The 23603-nt window shown below is 40.1% G+C and overlaps 1 protein-coding gene across 5 annotated transcripts in view; it reads left to right on the top strand.

Annotated features, from left to right (window-relative positions):
- The first annotated feature begins 4102 nt into the window (after nt 1–4102).
- ppm1ba (protein phosphatase, Mg2+/Mn2+ dependent, 1Ba) overlaps nt 4103–23603 on the top strand; it is a 40629-nt gene continuing 21128 nt past the window's right edge. For all 5 annotated transcript variants that reach the window (XM_061965420.1, XM_061965454.2, XM_061965445.2 and 2 more), the window contains exons 1-2: nt 4103–4430; nt 21976–22886. In XM_061965420.1, coding sequence (XP_061821404.1) covers nt 22005–22886 — 882 coding nt within the window. In that variant the 5' untranslated portion in view covers nt 4103–4430; nt 21976–22004. The remainder of the gene's footprint in view (nt 4431–21975; nt 22887–23603) is intronic.

The following is a 23603-nucleotide window of genomic DNA, read 5'->3' on the forward strand; positions in this document are numbered from 1 at the left end:
AATTATTTTAAATATCTAACAGTCTTAGTGCTGCAAATTTAGCACCGTTTTAAGGCTGTTGTGAGCAATTCAGGTTGATGACCTTGAATTGGGATTTGAAGTGAACACAGCACATGATTTACTTTATGACCCAATCCAGACAACCTTCCCTAGTCATGGAGCAAAAAAAAAAATGCAACCAACACAAAAAGTCTAAACACATGGTCACACTTAACACAACCTGCTCACTGAACTATGTTGATATTATAAAACATTCTAAATTGCACCCATTTGAATCCATTACAATGCATGATGGAAAAAAACCAAAAAAAAAACCTCTCTCTACACTTATCCATGTTTGGTGCATTTTAGCTGCTTGATATTTCTGATTGATTACAAATCTTTAAGGAGGCCGTCATGGAAGTAAACAAGGTAGGAGTTAAACTTTGACATATTCTTAATATTCAATAACATTAATTATGTATCTGTAATATTAAATATTAATATAATTTGTACACATGTATGCATAGGCTATATATATATATGTGTATATATATATATATATATATATATATATATATATATATATATATATATATATATATATATATATATATATATATATATATATATACATATATATATATATATTTATATATATAAATATATATATATAAATATATATACACATATATATATATATATATATATATATATATATATATATATATATATATATATATATATATATATATATATATATATATATATATATACAGTATATATATATATATATATATATATATATATATATATATACACCGTATTTTTCGGACTATTTGTCACCAGTTTTTTTCATAGTTAGGCCGGGCTCCAGTGCGACTTATATATGTTTTTTCCTTCTTTATTATGCATTTTCGGCAGGTGCGACTTATACTCCGGTGCGACTTATACTCCGAAAAATGTGGTGTGTATATATATATATATATATATATATATATATATATATATATATATATATATATATATATATACACACACATGTTAATTTAAATGCCCAATGCAGCACCCAAATCAAAAAGTTTGGACATCTCTCGTTTAGACTCTCAAACTCTATCTAGTGGTATGCTAAAGAATCAATTAAGTGATTAGTGTTTTCTTTTTAAATATTTAAACACAGTGTCACTGTTCAAACTGTGTGTAATGCTAAAGTGGCCAAAAATATTAAATATACCTGTTAGATAAAACCTCTACCTTGTTTTTAATGAATACTTAGTATCGGTATCGGTTGATATCGGATTCGGTAATTAAGAGTTGGACAATATCGGAAGATCGGATAGGCAAAAAAGCCATTACCGGACATCTCTAACTGAATTAGAAGATGACATATGAAACCAAAAATCCATCCATCCATCCATCTTCTTCCGCTTATCCGAGGTCGGGTCGCGGGGGCAGCAGCCTAAGCAGGGAAGCCCAGACTTCCCTCTCCCCAGCCGCTTCGTCCAGCTCTTCCTGTGGGACCCCGAGGCGTTCCCATGCCAGCCGGGAGACATAGTCTTCCCAATGTGTCCTGGGTCTTCCCCGCGGCCTCCTACCGGTCGGACGTGCCCTAAACATCTCCCTAGGGAAGCGTTCGGGTGGCAACCTGACCAGATGCCCGAACTACCTCATCTGGCTCCTCTCAATGTGGAGGAGCAGCGGCTTTACTTTGAGCTCCCCCCGGATGGCCGAGCTTCTCACCCTATCTCTAAGGGAGAGCCCCGCCACCCGGCGGAGGAAACTCATTTCGGCCGCTTGTACCCGTGATCTTGTCCTTTCGGTCATAACCCAAACCTCATGACCATAGGTGAGGATGGGAACGTAGATCGACCGGTAAATTGAGAGCTTTGCCTTCCGGCTCAGCTCCTTCTTCACCACAACGGATCGATACAGCGTCCGCATTACTGAAGACGCCGCACCGATCCGCCTGTCGATCTCACGATCCACTCTTCCCTCACTCGTGAACAAGACTCCGAGGTACTTGAACTCCACCACTTGGGGCAAGATCTCCTCCCCAACCCGGAGATGGCACTCCACCCTTTTCCGGGCGAGAACCATGGACTCGGACTTGGAGGTGCTGATTCTCATCCCAGTCGCTTCACACTCGGCTGCGAACCGATCCAGTGAGAGCTGAAGATCCTGGCCAGATGAAGTCATCAGGACCACATCATCTGCAAAAAGCAGAGACCTAATCCTGCAGCCACCAAACCAGATCCCCTCAACGCCTTCACTGTGCCTAGAAATTCTGTCCATAAAAGTTATGAACAGAATCGGTGACAAAGGGCAGCCTTGGCGGAGTCCAACCCTCACTGGAAACGTGTCCGACTTACTGCCGGCAATGCGGACCAAGCTCTGGCACTGAGCATACAGGGAGCGGACTGCCAAAATCAGACAGTCCGATACTCCATACTCTCTGAGCACTCCCCACAGGACTTCCCGAGGGACACGGTCGAATGCCTTCTCCAAGTCCACAAAACACATGTAGACTGCTTCCTATGAGGAAGCAGTGCCTGGGGAGTCTGTGGTGGGCTCTCCTATTTCTGGGACTGAGGTTGCTGAGGTAGTTAAAAAGCTCCTCGGTGGCAAGGCCCCAGGGGTGGATGAGATCCGCCCGGAGTTCCTTAAGGCTCTGGATGCTGTGGGGCTGTCTTGGTTGACAAGACTCTGCAGCATCGCGTGGACATCGGGGGCGGTACCTCTGGATTGGCAGACCGGGGTGGTGGTTCCTCTCTTTAAGAAGGGGAACCGGAAGGTGTGTTCTAACTATCGTGGGATCACACTCCTCAGCCTTCCCGGTAAGGTCTATTCAGGTGTACTGGAGAGGAGGCTACGCCGGATAGTCGAACCTCGGATTCAGGAGGAACAGTGTGGTTTTCGTCCTGGTCGTGGAACTGTGGACCAGCTCTATACTCTCGGCAGGGTCCTTGAGGGTGCATGGGAGTTTGCCCAACCAGAAACCAAAAAACGATCCATGATAATTAGAGATGTCCGATAATATCGGCCTGCCGATATTATCGGCCGATAAATGCTTTAAAATGTAATATCGGAAATTATCGGTATCATTTTTTTATAATCGGTATCGTTTTTTTTAATTTTTTTTTTTATTAAATCAACATAAAAAACACAAAATACACTTACAAAAATACACCAACCCAAAAAAACTCCCTCCCCCATTTACACTCATTCACACAAAAGGGTTGTTTCTTTCTGTTATTAATATTCTGGTTCCTACATTATATATCAATATATATCAATACAGTCTGCAGGGATACAGTCCGTAAGCACACATGATTGTGCGTGCTGCTGGTCCACTAATAGTACTAACCTTTAACAGTTAATTTTACTCCATCCATCCCATCCATTTTTCTACCGCTTGTCCCTTTTTGGGGTTGCGGGGGGTGCTGGTGCCTATCTCTGCTGCATTCGGGCGGAAGGCGGCGTACACCCTGGACAAGTCGCCACCTCATCGCAGGGCCAAAACAGATAGACAGACAAGTTAATTTTACTCATTTTCATTAATTACTAGTTTCTATGTAACTGTTTTTATATTGTTTTACTTTCTTTTTTATTCAAGAAAATGTTTTTAATTTATTTATCTTATTTTATTAATATTTAAAAAAAAAGGACCTTATCTTCACCATACCTGGTTGTCCAAATTAGGCATAATAATGTGTTAATTCCACGACTGTATATATCAATATCGGTTGATATCGGTATCGGTAATAAAGAGTTGGACAATATCGGAATATCGGCAAAAAGCCATTATTGGACATCCCTAATGATAATACGAGTATTGTTTTATTTTTACTCATAAAACTTAACATTATCATCTTCTAACAACAATAATAAACATCTTATTAAATGACTAGGCTATCGTAAGAGTACGTGTACCTAATAAAGTGTCCGGTGTGTGTTCGTGCCACACACACTCACACACTTTGTTTACAATATGTCAGAGGCCCTATGACCGACAGCTCTACTGGCCAATTGAAACGCACCTCCAAATCAACGCTTGTCCAATCAGAGAAGTCAAACGCCATTCTAGCCCCTCCCCCTCCTTGGACATTGAAAAAAAACGTCACCCCCTTCATACATTTAAACTAGCGTTAGCCACCACTAGCGTGCCGCCCTTAGACGCATTTCCACCGCACGCAAACAAGTATGTTTCTCGTCAATCCACTTACCGTGCCCAGTGTCACCGTGGATGCCTTAGCCCGATGCGGATACGCGTCGCGAGCGGAGCTGGTCGTGTGAAAAAACGAGCTAGCTTAGCTAGCTAGCTGGTGGACGCGAAGAGAGGCTAATGTTTCGAGAAGCGTTAAGCCTATCACAACAAGCCCGCTAGGCTCCTTAAACACAACCTGCCTCTGAAGACACCACAAGAACCTAAATAAGTCAACGTCTCCAATAAAGTAAGTACCTGGACTAGATAACCTCGCATAAACACAGCGAATAAAGTGTCCCAATTTGACAAGTGTTTAAGTTTGCTAGCTGGCTGCAGTTGGCGTACTAATTGGTGTCAGTTTCAGCAAAGCACCCTGGGGTTAATTATGCATCAATTAGACACCTTGCTAGAGGTATTACTGTTTAATTGTCGAACAATTGAATACTATACAAAATGCCTGCAGTGTTTGTGAGCTCATATTGGTGATGATCAAAGGTGTTCCACCATCAAAGTCATTGTAATGGATGAGGTATTTTTATGCAACAACGATAGTAAGTGTGCATGAGTGATGCTGCCTTCCATCATCTTCAACCATGTTTGTGTTGGCACTTTCATATTATTCATTAAGTGTCATTATCGGTGCAGAAATCATTTGTAACATTCCATGTTTCCCCTGAAGATGTCTGTTTCTGCAAGATACTTTACAACTTGTAGGCATACTTGCCAACCTTGACACCTCCGAATTCGGGAGATGGGGGTTGTATATCTTTTCAAGTATTTCTTATATATATGTATATATATATATATATATATATATATATATATATATATATATATATATATATTAGGACTGCAACTAACGATTAATTTGATAATCGGTTAATCTGTCGATTATTACTTTGATTCATCGATTAATAATCGGATAAAAGAGACAAACTACATTTCTATCCTTTCCAGTATTTTATTGGAAAAAAAAGCAGCATACTGGCACCATACTTATTTTGATTGTTTCTCAGCTGTTTGTACATGTTGCAGTTTATAAATAACGTCGTCATGTCCGTTGTGTCCTGAGCAAGACACTTCACCCTTGCTCCTGATGGGTGCTGGTAGCGCCTTGCATGGCAGCTCCCTCCATCAGTGTGTGAATGTGTGTGTGAATGGGTAAATGTGGAAGTAGTGTCAAAGCGCTTTGAGTACCTTGAAGGTAGAAAAGCGCTATACAAGTACAACCCATTTATCATTTATTTATTAAAGGTTTATTAAAAAAACAAAAACAAATTGCCTCTGCGTGTAGCATAGATCCAGCGAATCGATGACTAAATTAATCGCCAACTATTTTTATATTCAATTTTAATCGATTTAATCGAGTAGTTGTTATATATATATATATATATATATATATATATGATAATGGCTTTTTTGCCGATATCCGATATTCCGATATTGTCCAACTCTTAATTTCCGATGCCGATATCAACCGATACCGATATATGCAGTCGTGGAATTAACACATTAATATGCCTAATTTGGACAACCAGATATGGTGAAGATAAGGTCCTTTTTAAAGAAATTAATAAAATGTTGTCTGTCTATCTGTGTTGGCCCTGCGATGAGGTGGCGACTTGTCCAGGGTGTACGCCGCCTTCCGCCCGATTGTAGCTGAGATAGGCTCCAGCGCCCCCCGCGACCCCAAAGGGAATAAGCGGTAGAAAATGGATGGATGGATGGATGGAAATAAGATAAATAAATTTAAAACATTTTCCTGAATAAAAAAGAAAGTAAAATAATATAAAAACAGTTACATAGAAACTAGTAATTGATGAAAATGAGTACAATTAACTGTTAAAGGTTAGTACTATTAGTGGACCAGCAGCACGCACAATCATGTGTGCTTATGGACTGTATCCCTTGCAGACTGAATTGATATATATTGATATATAATGTAGGAACCAGAATATTAATAACAGAAAGAAACAACCCTTTTGTGTGAGTGAGTGTGAATGAGTGTAAATGGGGGAAGGAGGTTTTTTGGGTTGGTGTACTAATTGTAAGGCTGCAGCTAACGATTATTTTTCTATCGATTAATCTATAGATTATGTTTTCGATTAATCGGTTAATCTATAGATTATTTTTTCGATTAATCTATAGATTATTTTTCCTTTTACCGATTATTTTTTTAATTTAAAATGAAGATGAAAAAATAAATGTAGGCCAGTTTTTTCAAAAGGCATGGCTTTTATTTACAAAAAAAAAAGTATAAAGATAAACATCCAATTCAAAAAAGTGCAAAACGGAAATATTCTGTAACAACAGTGTAAACATTTCAACAAAAGTAAAAGTATTGCTTATTTGCTAAAATGTGCAAAAATAAAGATAAACATCCAATACAAAAAAGTGCAAAACGAAATATTCTGTAACAACAGTGTAAACATTTCAACAAAAGTAAAACTTTTGCTTATTTTGCTTAATAACACAACAATGATAGTATGATTAAAGTGAAAGTTAATTGTTCGTTTGTACATAGTATACGTAATTGTTAATGTTGTAAAAGGTATTTGCACAACTAATTAACGTTAGCGTTAAAGAGGAGCGCGTCTTTGTAAACACTGAACAGGCACGCCAAACTCTCCTCTCAGAGCGAAACGGTGCTTTAGTTTATGAATTTACAACGCAGATACAAATGACACATTCATGTTTTTGTGTAATGATGACAACGTATACTCACGCGGACGATTGACTAGTTGATGGTGATGGCAAGAACGCTGCCGTTGTGCTGCTATGATAGGCCATTTCCGCTCGACACAGTGTGCATACAACAACATTATTAGCAGAGGTGGGTAGAGTAGCCAGAAATTGTACTCAAGTAAGAGTACTGTTACTTTAGAGATTTATTACTCAAGTAAAAGTAAGGAGTAGTCACCCAAATATTTACTTGAGTAAAAGTAAAAAGTATGTTGTGAAAAAACTACTGAAGTACTGAGTAACATACACACACACATATATATATATATATATATATATATATATATATATATATATACATACATTGATATATACAGTATATAATTTATATTTATTTATTTTGCCGTTTTTGTTTACATGTTAAAGGTGTTTTAATGAATATACATGCATGTTTAACATATAGATTCCTTTCTTTCATGAAGACAAGAATATAAGTTGGTGTATTACCTGATTCTGATGACTTGCATTGATTGTAATCAGGAAGTAGTGCTGGTAACGTCCACGTTTTCAAATGGAGGAGAAAAAAAGTTCCTCCTTTCTGTCTAATACCACATGAAAGTGGTTGTTATTTGGCATCTTATTTGTCCACCTTCCATATTCGTTTTTATACCCTTTACAAGAAATACATTGGCGGCAAACTCCGTAGCTTGCTAGCTTGTTTGCGCTGGCTTTCGGAGACTCTTATTTTGAAAGCGCAGGCGCGATGAAGCGGGACTTTTATTGTGAAGACAGGAACTGTGCAGTCAGTCTTTACGGTTGAAATAAAAAAAGGGTCTTTTTTCCTTCACACTTTTGATTGATTGATTGATTGGAACTTTTATTAGTAGATTGCACAGTACAGTGCATATTCCGTACAATTGACCACTAAATGGTAACACCCGAAGTTAGCTCGGAGCCAGTCAGGTCATGTGACCCCTGGCTCTGTTTGATTGGTCCAACGTCACCAGTGACTGCATCTGATTGGTGGAACGGAGTGAAACGTCACCAGTAAGGCAGGCACTATGAAGGTCTGTCTGACAGACCAAAACAAACAAAGCGTGCATTAACAGATCGATAAAAATTAGTAGCGAGCTGAATGTAGATAAAAGTAGCGGAGTAAAAGTAGCGGAGTAAAAGTAGCGTTTCTTCTTAGGCCGTTTATTGAAATACTCCCACACTTTTGACGACTTTTGGCGTGCTTTTTTCCCCTCGCTCGCACCGCTCGCATCGTCTGCTTTGCGCTCCGCCATGACGGTAGTGTGACGTAAATATGCGACGCGTCGACGAACAAAAACGTCCTCGACGTATTTACGTAACCGATGACGTCGACTACGTCGACGCGTCGTTTCAGCCCTAACTAATTGTAAGTGTATCTTGTGTTTTTTATGTTGATTTAATAAAAAAACAAAAAAAACAAAACAAAAAAAACCATACAGATAATAAAAAAACGATACCGATAATTTCCGATATTACATTTTAAAGCATTTATCATTGGACATCTCTAGGTGTAACGGTACACAAAAATTTCAGTTCGGTACGTACTTCGGTTTAGAGGTCACGGTTCGGTTCATTTTCGGTATAGTAAGAAAACAACAAAATATACATTTTTGGGTTATTTATTTATCAAATTGGCAAAATCTTCCACCAAAAATATTTTTCTTAGTGGAATATTTGATGTGAAGTAATTGGATCCTTGGATAGGTCAATAATTCATAATAACATTGATTTTGATTCAATATTATGTTCTGAGCAATGACAGTTTGAAAGAAAAAAAAAAAACAGCTTTGTTTTATTCGTCAACATTGCAACTTTTTCTAAATTACATTGAACCTTTAAGCTTTTTTATTTCACTTTTGTTATGGTTTTGTTTATTTTAATAGTATTTTTAGAATGTGCCGTGGGCCTTTAAAACATTACCTGTGGGCCGTAAATGACCTCCGGGGCACACTTTTGACACCCCTGCTATAGATAATAAAAAATTAAATCTGATAAATCTATGGATAAAAAGCAGAGCCTGGTGGCGCATGCGCGTTTATCATAACTCTCCGCTCTCTCTGTCTCTGCCCCTACCTCACGAATGCTGCTGCGCGCACAATTTGTTTTGTTTTCAACCCCTTCTTAACCCTGAACGTACGGTAAATTGAAAATACTCGCAACCCTAACTCAAAATGCCGGACATTTTAGGCATTTAAGAAACTCCGCCCTGACAGCTCAGCAAAAGAGGACATGTCCGGTGAAAAAAGGACGTATGGTCAGCCTATCGTAGCCCGTTAGCTGCTAGCATGCCGTGTGTTGTGCCTCGGTGTGCATTGTTTATACAACGTGCGTTACGCTACTTGATATGTCCGTGTGGAAACTCGTTCGGTACACCTCCGAACCGAACCGGAACCCCTGTACCGAAACGGTTCAATACAAATACACGTACCGTTACACCCCTAATATTTATATATATATATATATATATATATATATATATATAGATATACACATACTCGTCGTCGCCATGTCTCTTCTTCGTTCGTCTGCTTCGTCTCTGTTATGTTTTTGGACATTACTACTTGCCGTAGTTTTGAAGCAATGCATGATGGGAATCCGGATGTTGTGTGTCAGTGTATTAACGTGCCGGCTGGAATAAACACACGCTGAGAAATAGCTCCGTGCCTGCTTACTTTATGGGTTATAGATAAACCTATGGATAACAGAGACATATATAATAGTCTCCTTTTCAGGTGAGAGAGGACGCTAAAGGCAGTGCCTTTAAAGCACGCTCCCAATATTGTTGTCCGGGTGGAAATCGAGAGAAATTCGGGAGAATGGTTGCCCCGGGAGATTTTCGGGAGGGGCACTGAAATTCAGGAGTCTCCCGGGAAAATTTGGGAGGGTTGGCAAGTATGCTTGTAGGTCATTACTGGCAACTTTTCCAGCACACTGAGTGTCTGACGCCCAACACACCATTTCTTTGCTCGTTGTGCGTTCAGCCAGGTTTCGCAGCAGGCAGCAGCATATCACACACCGCCTTCAAAATAATCCACCAAACACCGTGTGCGCTCCCAGCCGCACACAATATAAGTGAAATCAGTTGGCATGACTTTTATCTTCACTTTAGTAAGTTAAAGTGGTCATATTGTGATTATTTGCTACATTTAAAACACTTCCTTGTGGTCTACATCAGTGTTTTTCAACTTTTTTTGAGCCAAGGCACATTTTTTGCATTGACAAAATCCAGAGGCACACCACTAGGGATGTCCTGATCCAGGTTTTTGCACTTCCGATCCGATACCGATATTGTTTTTGCATTTCCGATCCGATACCGATACTGACCGATACCGATACTGGCCTATCCGAGCATGTATTAAAGTTTAAAGTTATTTAGCCTACTTAGTTGTCAGAATCATGTTGAAAAGGGTTTTACTACTCTTGATAACAACTAGCCAGCTGAATTAGGGGAGTTTGAATAATACACAATGGTTGGTAACAAGAAACTGACCTGTTTATTCAAGGATAAACACAAAATAGACAAAATTATACATGACAAACAGAAATGGCATCATTGAACTAGGGCTGGGCGATATGGCCTTTTTTTAATATTGCGATATTTTAAGGCCATATTGCGATACACAATATATATCTGGATATTTTGCCTTAGCCTTGAATGAACACTTGATGCATATAATCACAGCAGTATGATGATTCTATGTGTTTTGATTGATTGGTTGAGACTTTTATTAGTAGGTTGCACAGTGAAGTACATATTCCGTACAATTGACCACTAAATGGTAACACCCCAATAAGTTTTTCAACTTGTTTAAGTCGGGGTCCACTTAAATTGATTCATGATACAGATATATACTATCAGATATATACTATCATCATAATACAGTCATCACACAAGATAATCACATTGAATTATTTACATTATTTATAATCCAGGGTGTGGAGGGGGGCGCCGGATGTAAGTGTCAAAAAGACAGCCTAAAGAGTTTGATATGCGAGCACCTTAGAGGGAGCGTTGCTCGCATGGCTGCGCTAGCATCACAGCTAACGTTAGCCATGCTGCTACCTCTCTGCTGGGAGAGGACGTATACGTATGTGACGTATGATGTGACAGTATGTGACGTGTGTAAGAAGGTGCGCTTGCTGTCTGTGAGAGGGAGACACAGGAAAGTGTGAGAAGAGCCTGTCGTGTAATGCCAGCAGCTAAAAGCAACTGCGTGAGAATTGTGGATGTGTTGAAGGTGTGCTGGAAAATGCGGAACGGAAATTACGGAGCAGCAGAAAAGTGGAATGTATTATTTAAATCGGTGCGTTGGAAAACACGGACCGGAGTTTTTTTTAAATTGGATCTGGATCGGCATTTTCCCATGCCTTGCCGATACGCAATTTTTGGCAAATATCGGCAGCCGATCCGATCCAAATATCGGATCGGGACATCCCTACACACCACCAGCAGAAATCATTAAAAGACGAACTCAGTTGACAGTAAAAAGTTGTCGCAATTGTTGGATATGACTTTAAACCATAACCAAGCATGCATCACTATAGCTCTTGTCTCAAAGTAGGTGTACTGTCACCACCTGTCACATCACGCCCTGACTTATTTAGAGTTTTTTGCTGTTTTCCTGTGTGTAGTGTTTTAGTTCTTGTCTTGCGCTCCTATTTTGGTGGCTTTTTCTCTTTTTTTGGTATTTTCCTGTAGCAGTTTTATGTCTTCCTTTGAGCGATATTTCCCGCATCTACTTTGTTTTAGCAGTCAAGACTATTTCAGTTGTTTTTATCCTTCTTTGTGGGGACATTGTTGATTGTCATGTCATGTTCGGATGTACATTGTGGATGCCGTCTTTGCTCCACAGTAAGTCTTTGCTGTCGTCCAGCATTCTGTTTTTGTTCACTTTGTAGCCATTTCAGTTTTAGTTTCGTTCTGCATAGCCTTCTCTAAGCTTCAATGCCTTTTTTTAGGTGCACTCACCTTTTGTTTATTTTGGGTTTAAGCATTAGACGCCTTTTTACCTGCACACTGCCTCTCGCTGTTTCCGACATCTACAAAGCAATTAGCTACCGGCTGCCACCTACTGATATGGAAGATTATTACACGGTTACTCTGCCGAGCTCTAGACAGCACCGACACTCAACAACAACACATCATTTGCAGACTATAATTACTGGTTTGCAAAAAATATTTTTAACCCAAATAGGTGAAATTAGATAATCTCTCACGGCACACCAGACTGTGTCTCACGGCACAGTGGTTGAAAAAGACTGGTCTACATAACATGTAATGGTGTTTTTTTGGTCTTAATGTTGCGTGGATTGTTTTACAGACCCTCTTCAAGCTGCTTTCTGACCGTCTCTTGAGGATACACCGTTTTGTGGGTTGTCTTATTTACGTGCCTACACTTCAACTGTGTCTTTCTTCCGTCAGCCATATCGTAGTTTTTAGCGCTTCCATATGGAGTCTACTGACGGAATAAGGTAGAACTATACGCTAATTTGTATTAGAAATGGCAAGAGTGGAGGATGCATGTGCATGTACGAGCCAGTCTGCCCCGCAACAAGAGGATTGAGAAAAATGACTTTTTTGACAATGCTGGACACACGCAAAGCTCTTTGGGAACATTTGTACCATATATGGATAATCCGGTGACGTTATCAGTGCGAAAAATGGTCACACGATGAGTAAGGAGGTATGAAGGAAGGCAAGATTGTTGTATAAATATCCCCGCCATGCCGCCATGGTTTGATTCCAAATGTACAATAACAGCTACCGATAGTTAAGAAAAGTAGGTTTCGCATATTAAGATTCCTTTTAAAGGAGTCATATTAAGATTTTTTGTTGTAGATCTTTGTTGTAGATTTTAGCGTTTCCATAGCGAGTCTACTGACCGATATAAGTTTGAACTATATGCTACTTTGTATTAGAAATTGCAAAAGCATAGGATGCATGTGCATGTACGAGACAGTCTGCCCCACAGCAGGAGGATTGCAAAAAAGAAAGAGCTTATCGACTATAGCGTCAAACTACAATGGTGGACTTGTCCAAAGCCTTTCGGGTAAATTTATACGACATATGTATATTCAGCTGACGTCACCAATGGGAAGAACGTCACCAAATGGCCAGATTCCAAACGGCTTAGTTCTCGGAATTATTAAAAAAGGCAAGATTGTTTCATAAATATCTCCACGAATTGGTTTCAAACTTTCGGGATTTATGCATATCCCAACTACACAACAGCAAGCCCCGATAGGTAAGAAAAGTTGGTTTTGCATAATCCCTTTAGGTTAATTCGGAATTTGTTCAAAGTTTTTTTTTTTAGATTTGCTTTGTTTGAACCAATCCAGATTCCGACATATCTTGTGTAATATTATAGAAAAACAATATGATCAGCACACATTTCCACATTATTTATTTACTTGCGATTACAGTTTCCACTAGTGTTTCCCAAGGGACTGCAATCCATCTCTGGCGTTGGGAGTCAATTAAGACAAGTGGATGACACTTTTGAGAAGAGCAAATAATGTCTTAAAATACTAGAAACTGTTGCTGGATTTCTTACCTGTCGCTTCTTTAAAACCACAATCTAAAAGGGTCGGAATAATCGCTAAGTTGACGACACATTTTGTCATGCTCTGGCAGAGCCGGTGCTAACGAGGTGCATTAAGAAGCAGAGCTACGATGCCATCCACTTTACGGAGTTGTATTAACAAGCTGCATTTACGTACAGTCCCATTATAAGGTGTTTATGAACAAAGGCATACCAGGTAGCACTAAATCTAATTGTTGTCGTCCAAATTAACTGATGGCGGGCCACCACATATAAATAATTATATGGGAAACATTGGCCTCACATTATTAGACTCGCCTTGCGACTCGACTTGCATATGAAAAAAAGTTGATCATATGTTGTAAGATGTTCAGTATGCAGTTAGCCACTCATGCTAGTGTAGTAATTAGTGTATAAACCACTCTAAAGGAGGACACATCTACTCCATACCCGTCGTCTGATAGACTCCCTTCTAGCCCCGGCATTCCCAGACGCCACGGCACTAACAATGCCTGAAGATGCCTGTTCAAAGTGCTCCTCTTCCAGTAAATTGATGCGACTCATGATGATGACTCATCACCCTGGCAAGTCGTCCGGCTTGTAAAAAAAGCATTTAAGATGTCCATTGATTTTTCATTCTTTATACATTATGGAATTCATCCCAGTACTTTTTTTTTTAATCCAGTTGCAAAAACGCCAAACAATTGTCTACTTTTAATAAAATGTGACAAAAAATCTAACAGAACATATACGAGTCTTAACAGCAGCAGCTGTTTCCAAAGTCTGGCCATTTGTGGGCCACAGCTTGTTTTTGTTTGTTTGCCAGTGGCACATTGAGGGAAAAAAAACAACAAACATGGCCTCATTGTAAAATTACAAAGGATTAGGGCCAGAAAATATATTAATAGTTACGAAAAAAGTTGTTTTGCTTTTGTAATTTTTTGTATTTGACAATGGCCAGGAATAATTTTTTGCAATTTAAAAAATTTGTAGAATAAAAAACTTAACCGTTAGCTGGCATTATTTTTTACTTTTAATAAAAATAATATACAGTCGAGGCCACAATTACAAGCCCCCATTGTAAAAAATTAGACAACACTCTTGATTTCTCTCTGGAAATGACCATTAAACAAGTAATTATACTGTATTTAATTCCAAAATAAAGACAAAATGTCCACTAAGTTTGATTAGAATATTTTGTTGCGACAATGAATTGAAACAAGAAATGGCAAAAATTTGACGTCGAAAATTATTAAGCCCCTGGCCATTAATAGTCAATAGTGTACCCTTTCTCAGTCACAACTGTAAACAACCTTTTCAGAATAGTTCTTTACTAGGTTGGCACAGGTCTCCTAAAGCGATTTAGGCCCATTCTTCCAATGCAAATTCTTCCAGCTGGTCCAAAATGCTTGGTTTCCGAGCATGGACATTCACCTTGAGCACCTGGCACAGATTCTCAATAAGATTCAGGTCTGGGATCTGTGCGGGCCTCTCCAGGACCTTGATTTTGATGTCCTTCAGGAACTCTTGGACCAATTTCAATGTGAGCGTCGAGTCATTGTCTTGTTGGAAGACCCAGTGTGACCCAAGGATAGACTGCGAGCAGATTTTTGCATATTATTCCTAAAAATTTCAGCATAATTTTCTTTTTTTCATGATGCCATGCACCCGAACAAGGCTCCCCATGCCCAAAGCTGCAAAACAGCCCCACAGCATGATGCTTCCACCATCATGTTTAAGTGTGGGAACTGTGTTCTTTGGGTTGAAGGCCATTCCCTTTCCGCGCCAAACATACACCACATCCATTTGCCCAAACAGTTCCAGGTTAGTCTCATTAGAACAAAGCACAGACTTCCCTAAACTCATCTTTACCTTTCAAATGTTCACGGGAAAACTTCAGTCTTGCTGTGATGTGCCACTCTTTGAGTAAAGGGGTTTCTTTCGGACGATGGCCGTGAAGCCCACCACAATGAAGAGCCCTCACAATTGTGTTCTTTGCAACATCAACTCCAGAAGAGGCCTGTCAGCAACAATCATCTTGGCAGATGTCCGGTGGTTCTTGCTGACATATCTGACGATTTTTCTCTCTAGAGTTCTTGAAATCTTGCTCTTCCGACCAGGCCCAGGTGTGTTTCTTACTGAATTTGTCTTGGCAATGATGCGGTTCGAGACACTGTGAATCGCTTGGTAATGGCAATATAACATTCCCTCTTCTCCTGAGCCTCCACTATCTTCTTTCTGAGCTTAAGACTGATTTTCTTCGTCTTTGGCATGTGTTCAGGTGTTGTCAGGAAGCTAATTGATTGCACATGTGTGGTTTGGAACCTGATTGGTGAAGAGTATTTTGAAAACAAAAGTTCACCGGGGGGCTAATAATTTTGACCACCACATTTTTCACTATATTTGATATAAAACAAGCTTTAAAATGTATTTCATATCTAAAATGTACCAAAAGCTACTAAATAGCACTGGTGAATGCTTGATTTTATCAAGATTTATCAATGCTGAAAACATTGGAGAATTTTAGGAAAATGTTCCATAATTTCTGGGGAGCTAAAGATTTTGGCCTCGACTGTATATATGTTTTTGCTTTCTAGTAGGGATGTAACAATAAACAGTATTAATGATAACCACGGTAAAACTTCTGACGCTTAGTAATACTATTTTAAAATAAAATGATCGAAAAACTGTGATTAATAACTGCACTTTGATAAGTGAAGTGAAGTGTGAAGTGAAGTGAATTATATTTATATAGCGCTTTTCTCAAGTGACTCTAAAAGCGCTTTACATTGTGAAACCCAATATCTAAGTTACATTAGGGAATAAGCGGTAGAAAATGGATGGATGGATGGACATTTAAACCAGTGTGGGTGGCACTGGGAGCAGGTGGGTAAAGTGTCTTGCCCAAGGACACAACGGCAGTAACTAGGATGGCGGAAGCGGGAATCAAACCTGCAACCCTGAAGTTGCTGGCACGGCCGCTCTACCAACCGAGCTATACCGCCCCACTCACGGACTGACTAGTGCAGTGGTTCTTAACCTTGTTTGAGGTACCGAACCCCACCAGTTTCATATGTGCATTCACCGAACCCTTCTTTAGTGAAAAAATATATATATATTTTTAATTCAAGACAAAGTTATGTTTTTTTTACGAGTGCACAAAATTAATCGTTCAAAGAACAAAACCAACACAGTGCATAAACTCACAACAAATTACACACCTGCAAATCAGATGGAAAATTAGAGGGAACATTGTTTGGGGGTATCCATAGTACGCCGATAGGGAGAAGTTTTTATTTACAAGATGAGTCGGGTGTGTCTTGACCTCCGCGGCGGACTCTAAGGCCGACTCACCGAACCCCTAGGGTTCGATCGAACCCAGGTTAAGAACCACTGGACTAGTGCTAGCTCGCTTAAATGCTAACATGAATACAAGACACATTAACATCTTTCCACATTAAAAAAACGACATACCACAAACTAAACTTTCAAAAAAAAAATTATTGCCTGAGCAACTAAAATATTAAATTGTTCACATTGAATCTACAAGCTTGTGCGCTCTTAGAACAGAGTGATCGATATTCTAACTCAGAAAATTAGAATATCGTGCAAATGTTCATTCATGTCAGCAATTCAGCTTCAAATGTGAGGTGGCGACTTGTCCAGGGTGTACCACGCCTTCCGCCCGATTGTAGCTGAGATAGGCTCCAGAGCCCCCCGCGACCCCGAAGGGAATAAGCGGTAGAAAATGGATGGGATGGATGGATGGACGGACTTCGTTTTTGAAAACCCCAAATTTTCTAAGGTTTCCAATTCGAGGTTTTCATAAGATGTAAACTATAATCCTCAAAATTATATAAAAGGCTTGAAATATCTTGAGTTGCATGATATGAGTCTCTCATATTAGTTTGTAATTGATGCAATAAATGAACCTTTGCACCATATTCACGTTTTTAGTTTAATCTGTATACTCCGAGGCATATGACGCAAATATATATGTTTAAAATTTAAATGTATTTTTTACGACTTAATTAAAAACAAAGTGGTCTACAATTAAAGTAAACCCACGTGACGTCACATAAACTGGACGTGAAGCAAAGTGGACACTCAATTTGCCTTTATCAATGAAAAGATTCTCAATCGTTTTTACAAATTAAAATAGAAAATAAAATATGGCTCTTAAGAATCTACAACAGTATTTAATGTTTCTTCTGCCAAGAAAGTGTATTGTGTGTCAATTAATTATAGTTATTTAAAACTGGATTAAATATGTCAGTGTGTGTGTTTAAGTACGTTATGAGTACATTGTAACCATGATAATTGTGGTCACAATAGTTGTGATAATGAAATCGTCACATCCTTACTTTTGAGACATCCAAAGCACTTATCACTGTGAGAGCAAGAGCTATTAAACCTTTGTTTGCCAGCAATATTTAACTCCTTAATGATCTATACTCTGATTGAACAGGTATGTGATCTGTGACTGACCGCTCAATTGACTTAGCTCATTAAATCAGCCCTGCTAGTCGGAAAGCTTCAGAGTCAGACCTTCCTGCTCTTGTCCAGCCTTTTTTCTGCCTCAACATTACACTAAGTTGCCACCAGCAACGAAGAAAAGACAGCTGAACTAATCAGCCAAGACCCCATAAGAAGCCCTCATCAACTGCAGCCGTTCTGGTATCTCTTATCGCATGTTGCAACCGCCTGAAATTAATCCTTTTGTTGCCGTGGCAATCTCGCTCGGTCGCCACTCCAAGAACCTGCGTAGCCATGGAGATGTCAGCCTGCGGTGACATCACTTTTACAGATTAGCACTTACATCAGAGTTAAGTTGTTATTAGTGGGTGTGAAGGGAATTGCTGCACAGGTGGAAAGACTCATGGCTTTGCAGTCTGCTCGGTAGATTGTTTGTGTTCAAATACGTCAGACAAAAGATGCCCAAAGTGGGGCCCACGGGCCAAATTTAGCCCGTCGTGTCATTTAGTTGGGCCCACCAATGAGTGGCTACCAAATATAATACATATTTTTTAAGCTCTACCGTCACTGATGGCATGTATGCAAGGCTACACTGTAAAAAAGTCAGTAGATTTTACTGTAAAAACCTGGCTACTTAATCACTGCTTTACCTTAAAATAACTGGTACCATTTTACCATTTACAAGCAATGCACTGTAGAACGGGGAACATAGATTTTACGATTTAAAAAAAATAGCAGCTCAGTCGGCAGAATTTTGTGGTAAAAATAACAGTGTTACTGTTTTTCAATTTATGGTAATGCACTGCAAAAGTATTAATATGAATGGACTAGATTTATATAGTGCTTTTCTAGACACTCACATATTTTACGGTAAAAAATATATCAGTTCAGTCGCCACAAGTTTGTGGTAAAAATATCAGTGGTACTGTTTAATTTACGGTAATGCACTGTACAAATAACAACAATAATGTATTAGGTTTATAGAGTACTTTTCTAGACACTCATAGATTTTACGATAAACTGGCAGCTCAGTCACCAGAATGTTGATGTAAAAACAACATTGGTACGGTTTTTCAATTTACAGCATTTTGATGTAAAAACAAAATGTAAGTTTTATGGTAATATTCAGGTGACTGAGCTGCCAGTTTTTTTTTAATTGTTATCTAATTGCGTTTGAATTGAAGACGCCTGCTGTACGACAAAGTTGGGACTTTTTTGACGCCCTATAGAAAAGGATAATGTTTGTCGCCATGCTTATCCCCACGTCTAGTACCCGCACTCTTTTATTATGAAGCCACGCTGTTGTAACACGTGCAGAATGTGGCTTGGCATTGTCTTGCTGAAATAAGCAGGGGCGTTCATGAAAAAGACGTTGCTTGGATGGCAACATATGTTGCTCCAAAACCTGTATGTACCTTTCAGCATTATTGGTGCCTTCACAGATGTGTAAGTTACCCATGCCTTGGGCACTAATACACCCCCATACCATTACAGATGTTGGCTTTTAAACATTGCGCCTAGAACAGTCCGAATGGTTCTTTTCCTCTTTGGTCCGGAGGACACGACGTCCACAGTTTCCAAAAACAATTTAAAATGTGGACTCATCAGACCACAGAACACTTTTCCACTTTGTATCAGTCCATCTTAGATGAGCTCAGGCCCAGCAAAGCTGGCGGCGTTTCTGAGTGTTGTTGATAAATGGCTTTTGCTTTGCATAGTAGAGTATTACCTTGCACTTACAGATGTAGCGACCAACCACTGACAGGGGTTTTCTGAAGTGTTCCTGAGCCCATGTGGTGATGTCCTTTACACACTGATGTCGCTTGTTGATGCAGTACCGCCTGAGGGATTGAAGGTCACGGTATTTCTCCAGACTCTCTGAATCTTTTGATGATATTACGGTACGTAGATGGTGAAATCCCCAAATTCCTTGCAATAGCTCATTGAGAAATGTTTTTCTTAAACTGTTCAACAATTTGCTCACGTATTTGTTCACAAAGTGGTGACTAGGGCTGGGCGATATGACTAAAAAATGTATCACGATATAAGTGTTTCATATCAGTCGATATCGATAATTATTGATAAAAAAACCCAAAACTATTCTAAATAAAGACCAGGAGAAAAAAGGCTGAATTTAAATACTTTTATTTTAAATATAAGTAGGTAGCATGTCCTTCGCTAATTGATCCACCACTGCATCCGTTATTTCTTTATAACGTTTTGAATTTTTGTCGTATGGCACTGCTGCCGAGTACCTCTCGATGGTGGTCTGTTGTTGCCGCTTCGGTGCTGTTCCACTTGCACCGGCTGATGTAGATGGTTGTGGCTGTTTGTTACTGCTGTACTATAGCGGGTGAGAGCGGCTCAGGTGGTAAAATAAGTTTGTCGTGTTCCCAGACTTGGTCGGGACGACGACCTTGCAAAGTTTGCAGACAGTATTACTCTGATTCGTATCGGACTTAAAAAATCCAAAATACTGCCAAACTGGTGACGTGACGTTTTCTTTTTTATTTACAATTTCCTCTCGTGCTGCCGCACTCATATTCCCGTTTTGTTTCACTCCTCGTCGTCAGCTCGCCGTTGTTGCTTTTTTTTTTTTTTTTTCTGTTAGCATTTCCCAGAATGCCTTGCAGGTCACGCTCGGCCGTGATAGGTTGAGAGGCCAAAGCCCTTCCTCTGCCTACACCCCCCAGAATGCCGTGCGGTTCCGGCTCTGCATTTCTTCCTATTTTTTTCTAACAGAACGCAGTGAAATTATCGAACGTTCTATCGACCCCATTTTCTATTGATATTGATCACATGTCTATCGCGATATATATTGTTATTGTTTTATCGCCCAGCCCTAGTGGTGACCCTCGCCCCATCCTTGTTTGTGGATGACTGAGCATTTCATTGAAGCTGCCTTTATACCCATAGCACCCACCTGTTCTCAATGAGCCTGTTCACCTGTCGGATTTTCCAAATTAGTGTTTGATGAGCATTCCTCAACTTTCTCAGTCTTTTTTGCCACTTGTGCCAGCTTTTTTGAAACATGTTGCAGGCATCAAATTCCAATGAGCTAATTGCAAAAAATAACAACGTTTCTCAGTTCGAACGTTAAGTATCTTGTCTTTGCAGTCTATTCAATTGAATATAAGTTGAAAATGATTTGCAAATCATTGTATTCTGTTTTTATTTACCATTTACACAACGTGCCAACTTCACTGGTTTTGGGTTTTGTATATTATGGTATGGATGGATGGCATGAGGCTAAATTCCTCACTGGTGGTGCTGTTGCATTGTAAAAAACCTGTTTAGCCCGCCGACCAATGGCACTTTCTCACTTGGAGGCCAAATGTTCGGGCACCCCTACATTAGACCTTTGACGGCCAACAATATGCATCAATTTCAGTCATGTGAAAAAAAGTAACTCTTCTACTCCTGAGTTTTTAATTGCACTTTACAAAACACCCACCCAGACTTGAGATTTATTCAACCTAATCATCACAGACTTTGGTACACACCCTTAGGAGACTTAACGAGTACCTGTTTGTAAAATATGAGCAAGATTGTTAGAAGAATATGGCCGCCATTAAGCTAAACTTCAGGATTTAGCGTAGGACTTTTGTCCGTTAGTCACTGACCATTTGTATACTGATTATAACATTTGGCAATATGCATACATAGCATACGTTCAAAAGCCCATAGGGGGGGCGCCACAGATGTCATTTCTTTCTACATTTAGAATCTTGCACTTCCCTGCACTTGCACTTTTTACTCTCGTTTTTTTCTGCATTAGCCAGCTAGACAGGCCTGAATTAGATGCAGGTTCTGCTGGTTGGAAGAAATGTTCATCATGACATCAGTTAAGGATGTAGGTACTGCGCAACACAAACTTGGAAGCGCAATAAGACTTCACATATTTCTTAACATGCATTTTATTCACATTTTTGGTTGACCTAGCCATCCTGGTGTGTACTTCCTGTGCCTGTCAAGAGTTGGTAAACATTAAGACTGACTTCCACTTGAAATTCAGAGTGTTATTTTCCTGTGTCCATCTTTTTTCCTCTCTCGCAGACAACTGTGGGTCTCTGCAGACCAGAGCCATGGGTGCCTTCCTGGACAAGCCCAAGACGGAGAAGCACAACTCCCACGGTGAAGGAAATGGCATTTGCTACGGGCTGAGCTCCATGCAGGGCTGGCGAGTAGAGATGGAGGATGCTCATACCGCCGCATTGGGATTACCCACTCCCGGCATGGCCGACTGGTCGTTTTTTGCGGTCTACGACGGCCACGCGGGCTCCAAAGTTGCCAATTACTGCTCAAAGCACCTTTTGGAACACATAATCAGTGCCGGTTCAGGGGTCCAGGGGCAGCAGAGCTCGCTGGCTGGTTCAGAGAGCACCACCAATGACCCCCCGGTTGCCCCCACGGTGGAGGCTGTCAAAGCGGGGATCAGGACAGGCTTCCTGAGGATAGACGAACACATGCGCAGCTTCTCCGACCTGCGAAACGGCATGGACCGAAGTGGCTCCACGGCCGTGGGCGTCCTCCTATCGCCCGAGCATTTCTTTTTCATGAACTGCGGCGATTCTCGGGCCGTCCTGTACCGAGACTCCCAAGTGTGCTTCTCCACGCACGACCACAAGCCTTGCAACCCGCGCGAGAGAGAGCGCATCCAGAACGCCGGCGGATCCGTAATGATCCAGCGGGTGAACGGGTCGCTGGCTGTGTCCAGGGCCTTGGGGGACTACGACTACAAGTGTGTCGTTGGCAAAGGACCCACCGAGCAGCTGGTGAGCCCCGAGCCGGAGGTTTACGAGATGTTCCGGAGCCCTGAGCAAGACCAGTTTGTGATCCTGGCGTGCGATGGGATCTGGGACGTCATGTCCAACGAGGAGCTGTGCGAATTTGTGAAATCGAGGCTTGAGGTGTCTGATGATCTGGAGAGAGTCTGCAATGAAGTATTGGACACCTGCCTGCACAAGGTGTGTACAAATGTCACATTACTATTGGTGCCATTTCACATTACTCCTTCAAATATTTACACTTGTTTGACATTATACTCACTTTAGTAAGACGGAAGGAAAACATTTAAAGGTTCTCAGTTTCAGATTGCAAGAATAAAGAGATTTAGTAGTTTTTTGTACAGTAGGGATGGTCCTAACAGCGGAGCTCAAATTGTCCTATTCTAGATCAGTGCCTCACAATTATTTTCTGTTATGCCTCCCCAAGGAGAAGAAAACATTTCACCTCCCCTGCCTGCGACTATAAATAGTATAATTTTTCTATAAACTTATCATAAGTACACCTCTGCATAATGTCGTATCCTTAAAATGAAAGAAAACAAAAAAGAATACAGATCAACTTACTCCAAAGAAAATCTTTATATTACCATTGTTTTTAGTCTGTAACAAAAATATTTAAAATTTGTTAAGTTTTATTCCAATTTAAGCTAAAAACATTTTTTGACCGACTAGAACCATTTCATACTGAAAAATCGGACCGCAGCGATTCATCGACTTAGTCGACGTCATGTATCTGACGTTGATGCGTCGAGATAGGATGGCCGCGCACAAAGAAATAGATGACACTGTGTTTTAATTGAACGGCCAATTTCTGTGGAAAAGTTTGTGATCGCCAGATGCCAATCAATGCCTTTGAATACTGACCACACACAAAAAAAACATAATTTATGGCTCATA

This window comes from Nerophis lumbriciformis, linkage group LG02 (genome assembly GCF_033978685.3).
Source record: "Nerophis lumbriciformis linkage group LG02, RoL_Nlum_v2.1, whole genome shotgun sequence".
Lineage (NCBI taxonomy): Eukaryota > Metazoa > Chordata > Actinopteri > Syngnathiformes > Syngnathidae > Nerophis > Nerophis lumbriciformis.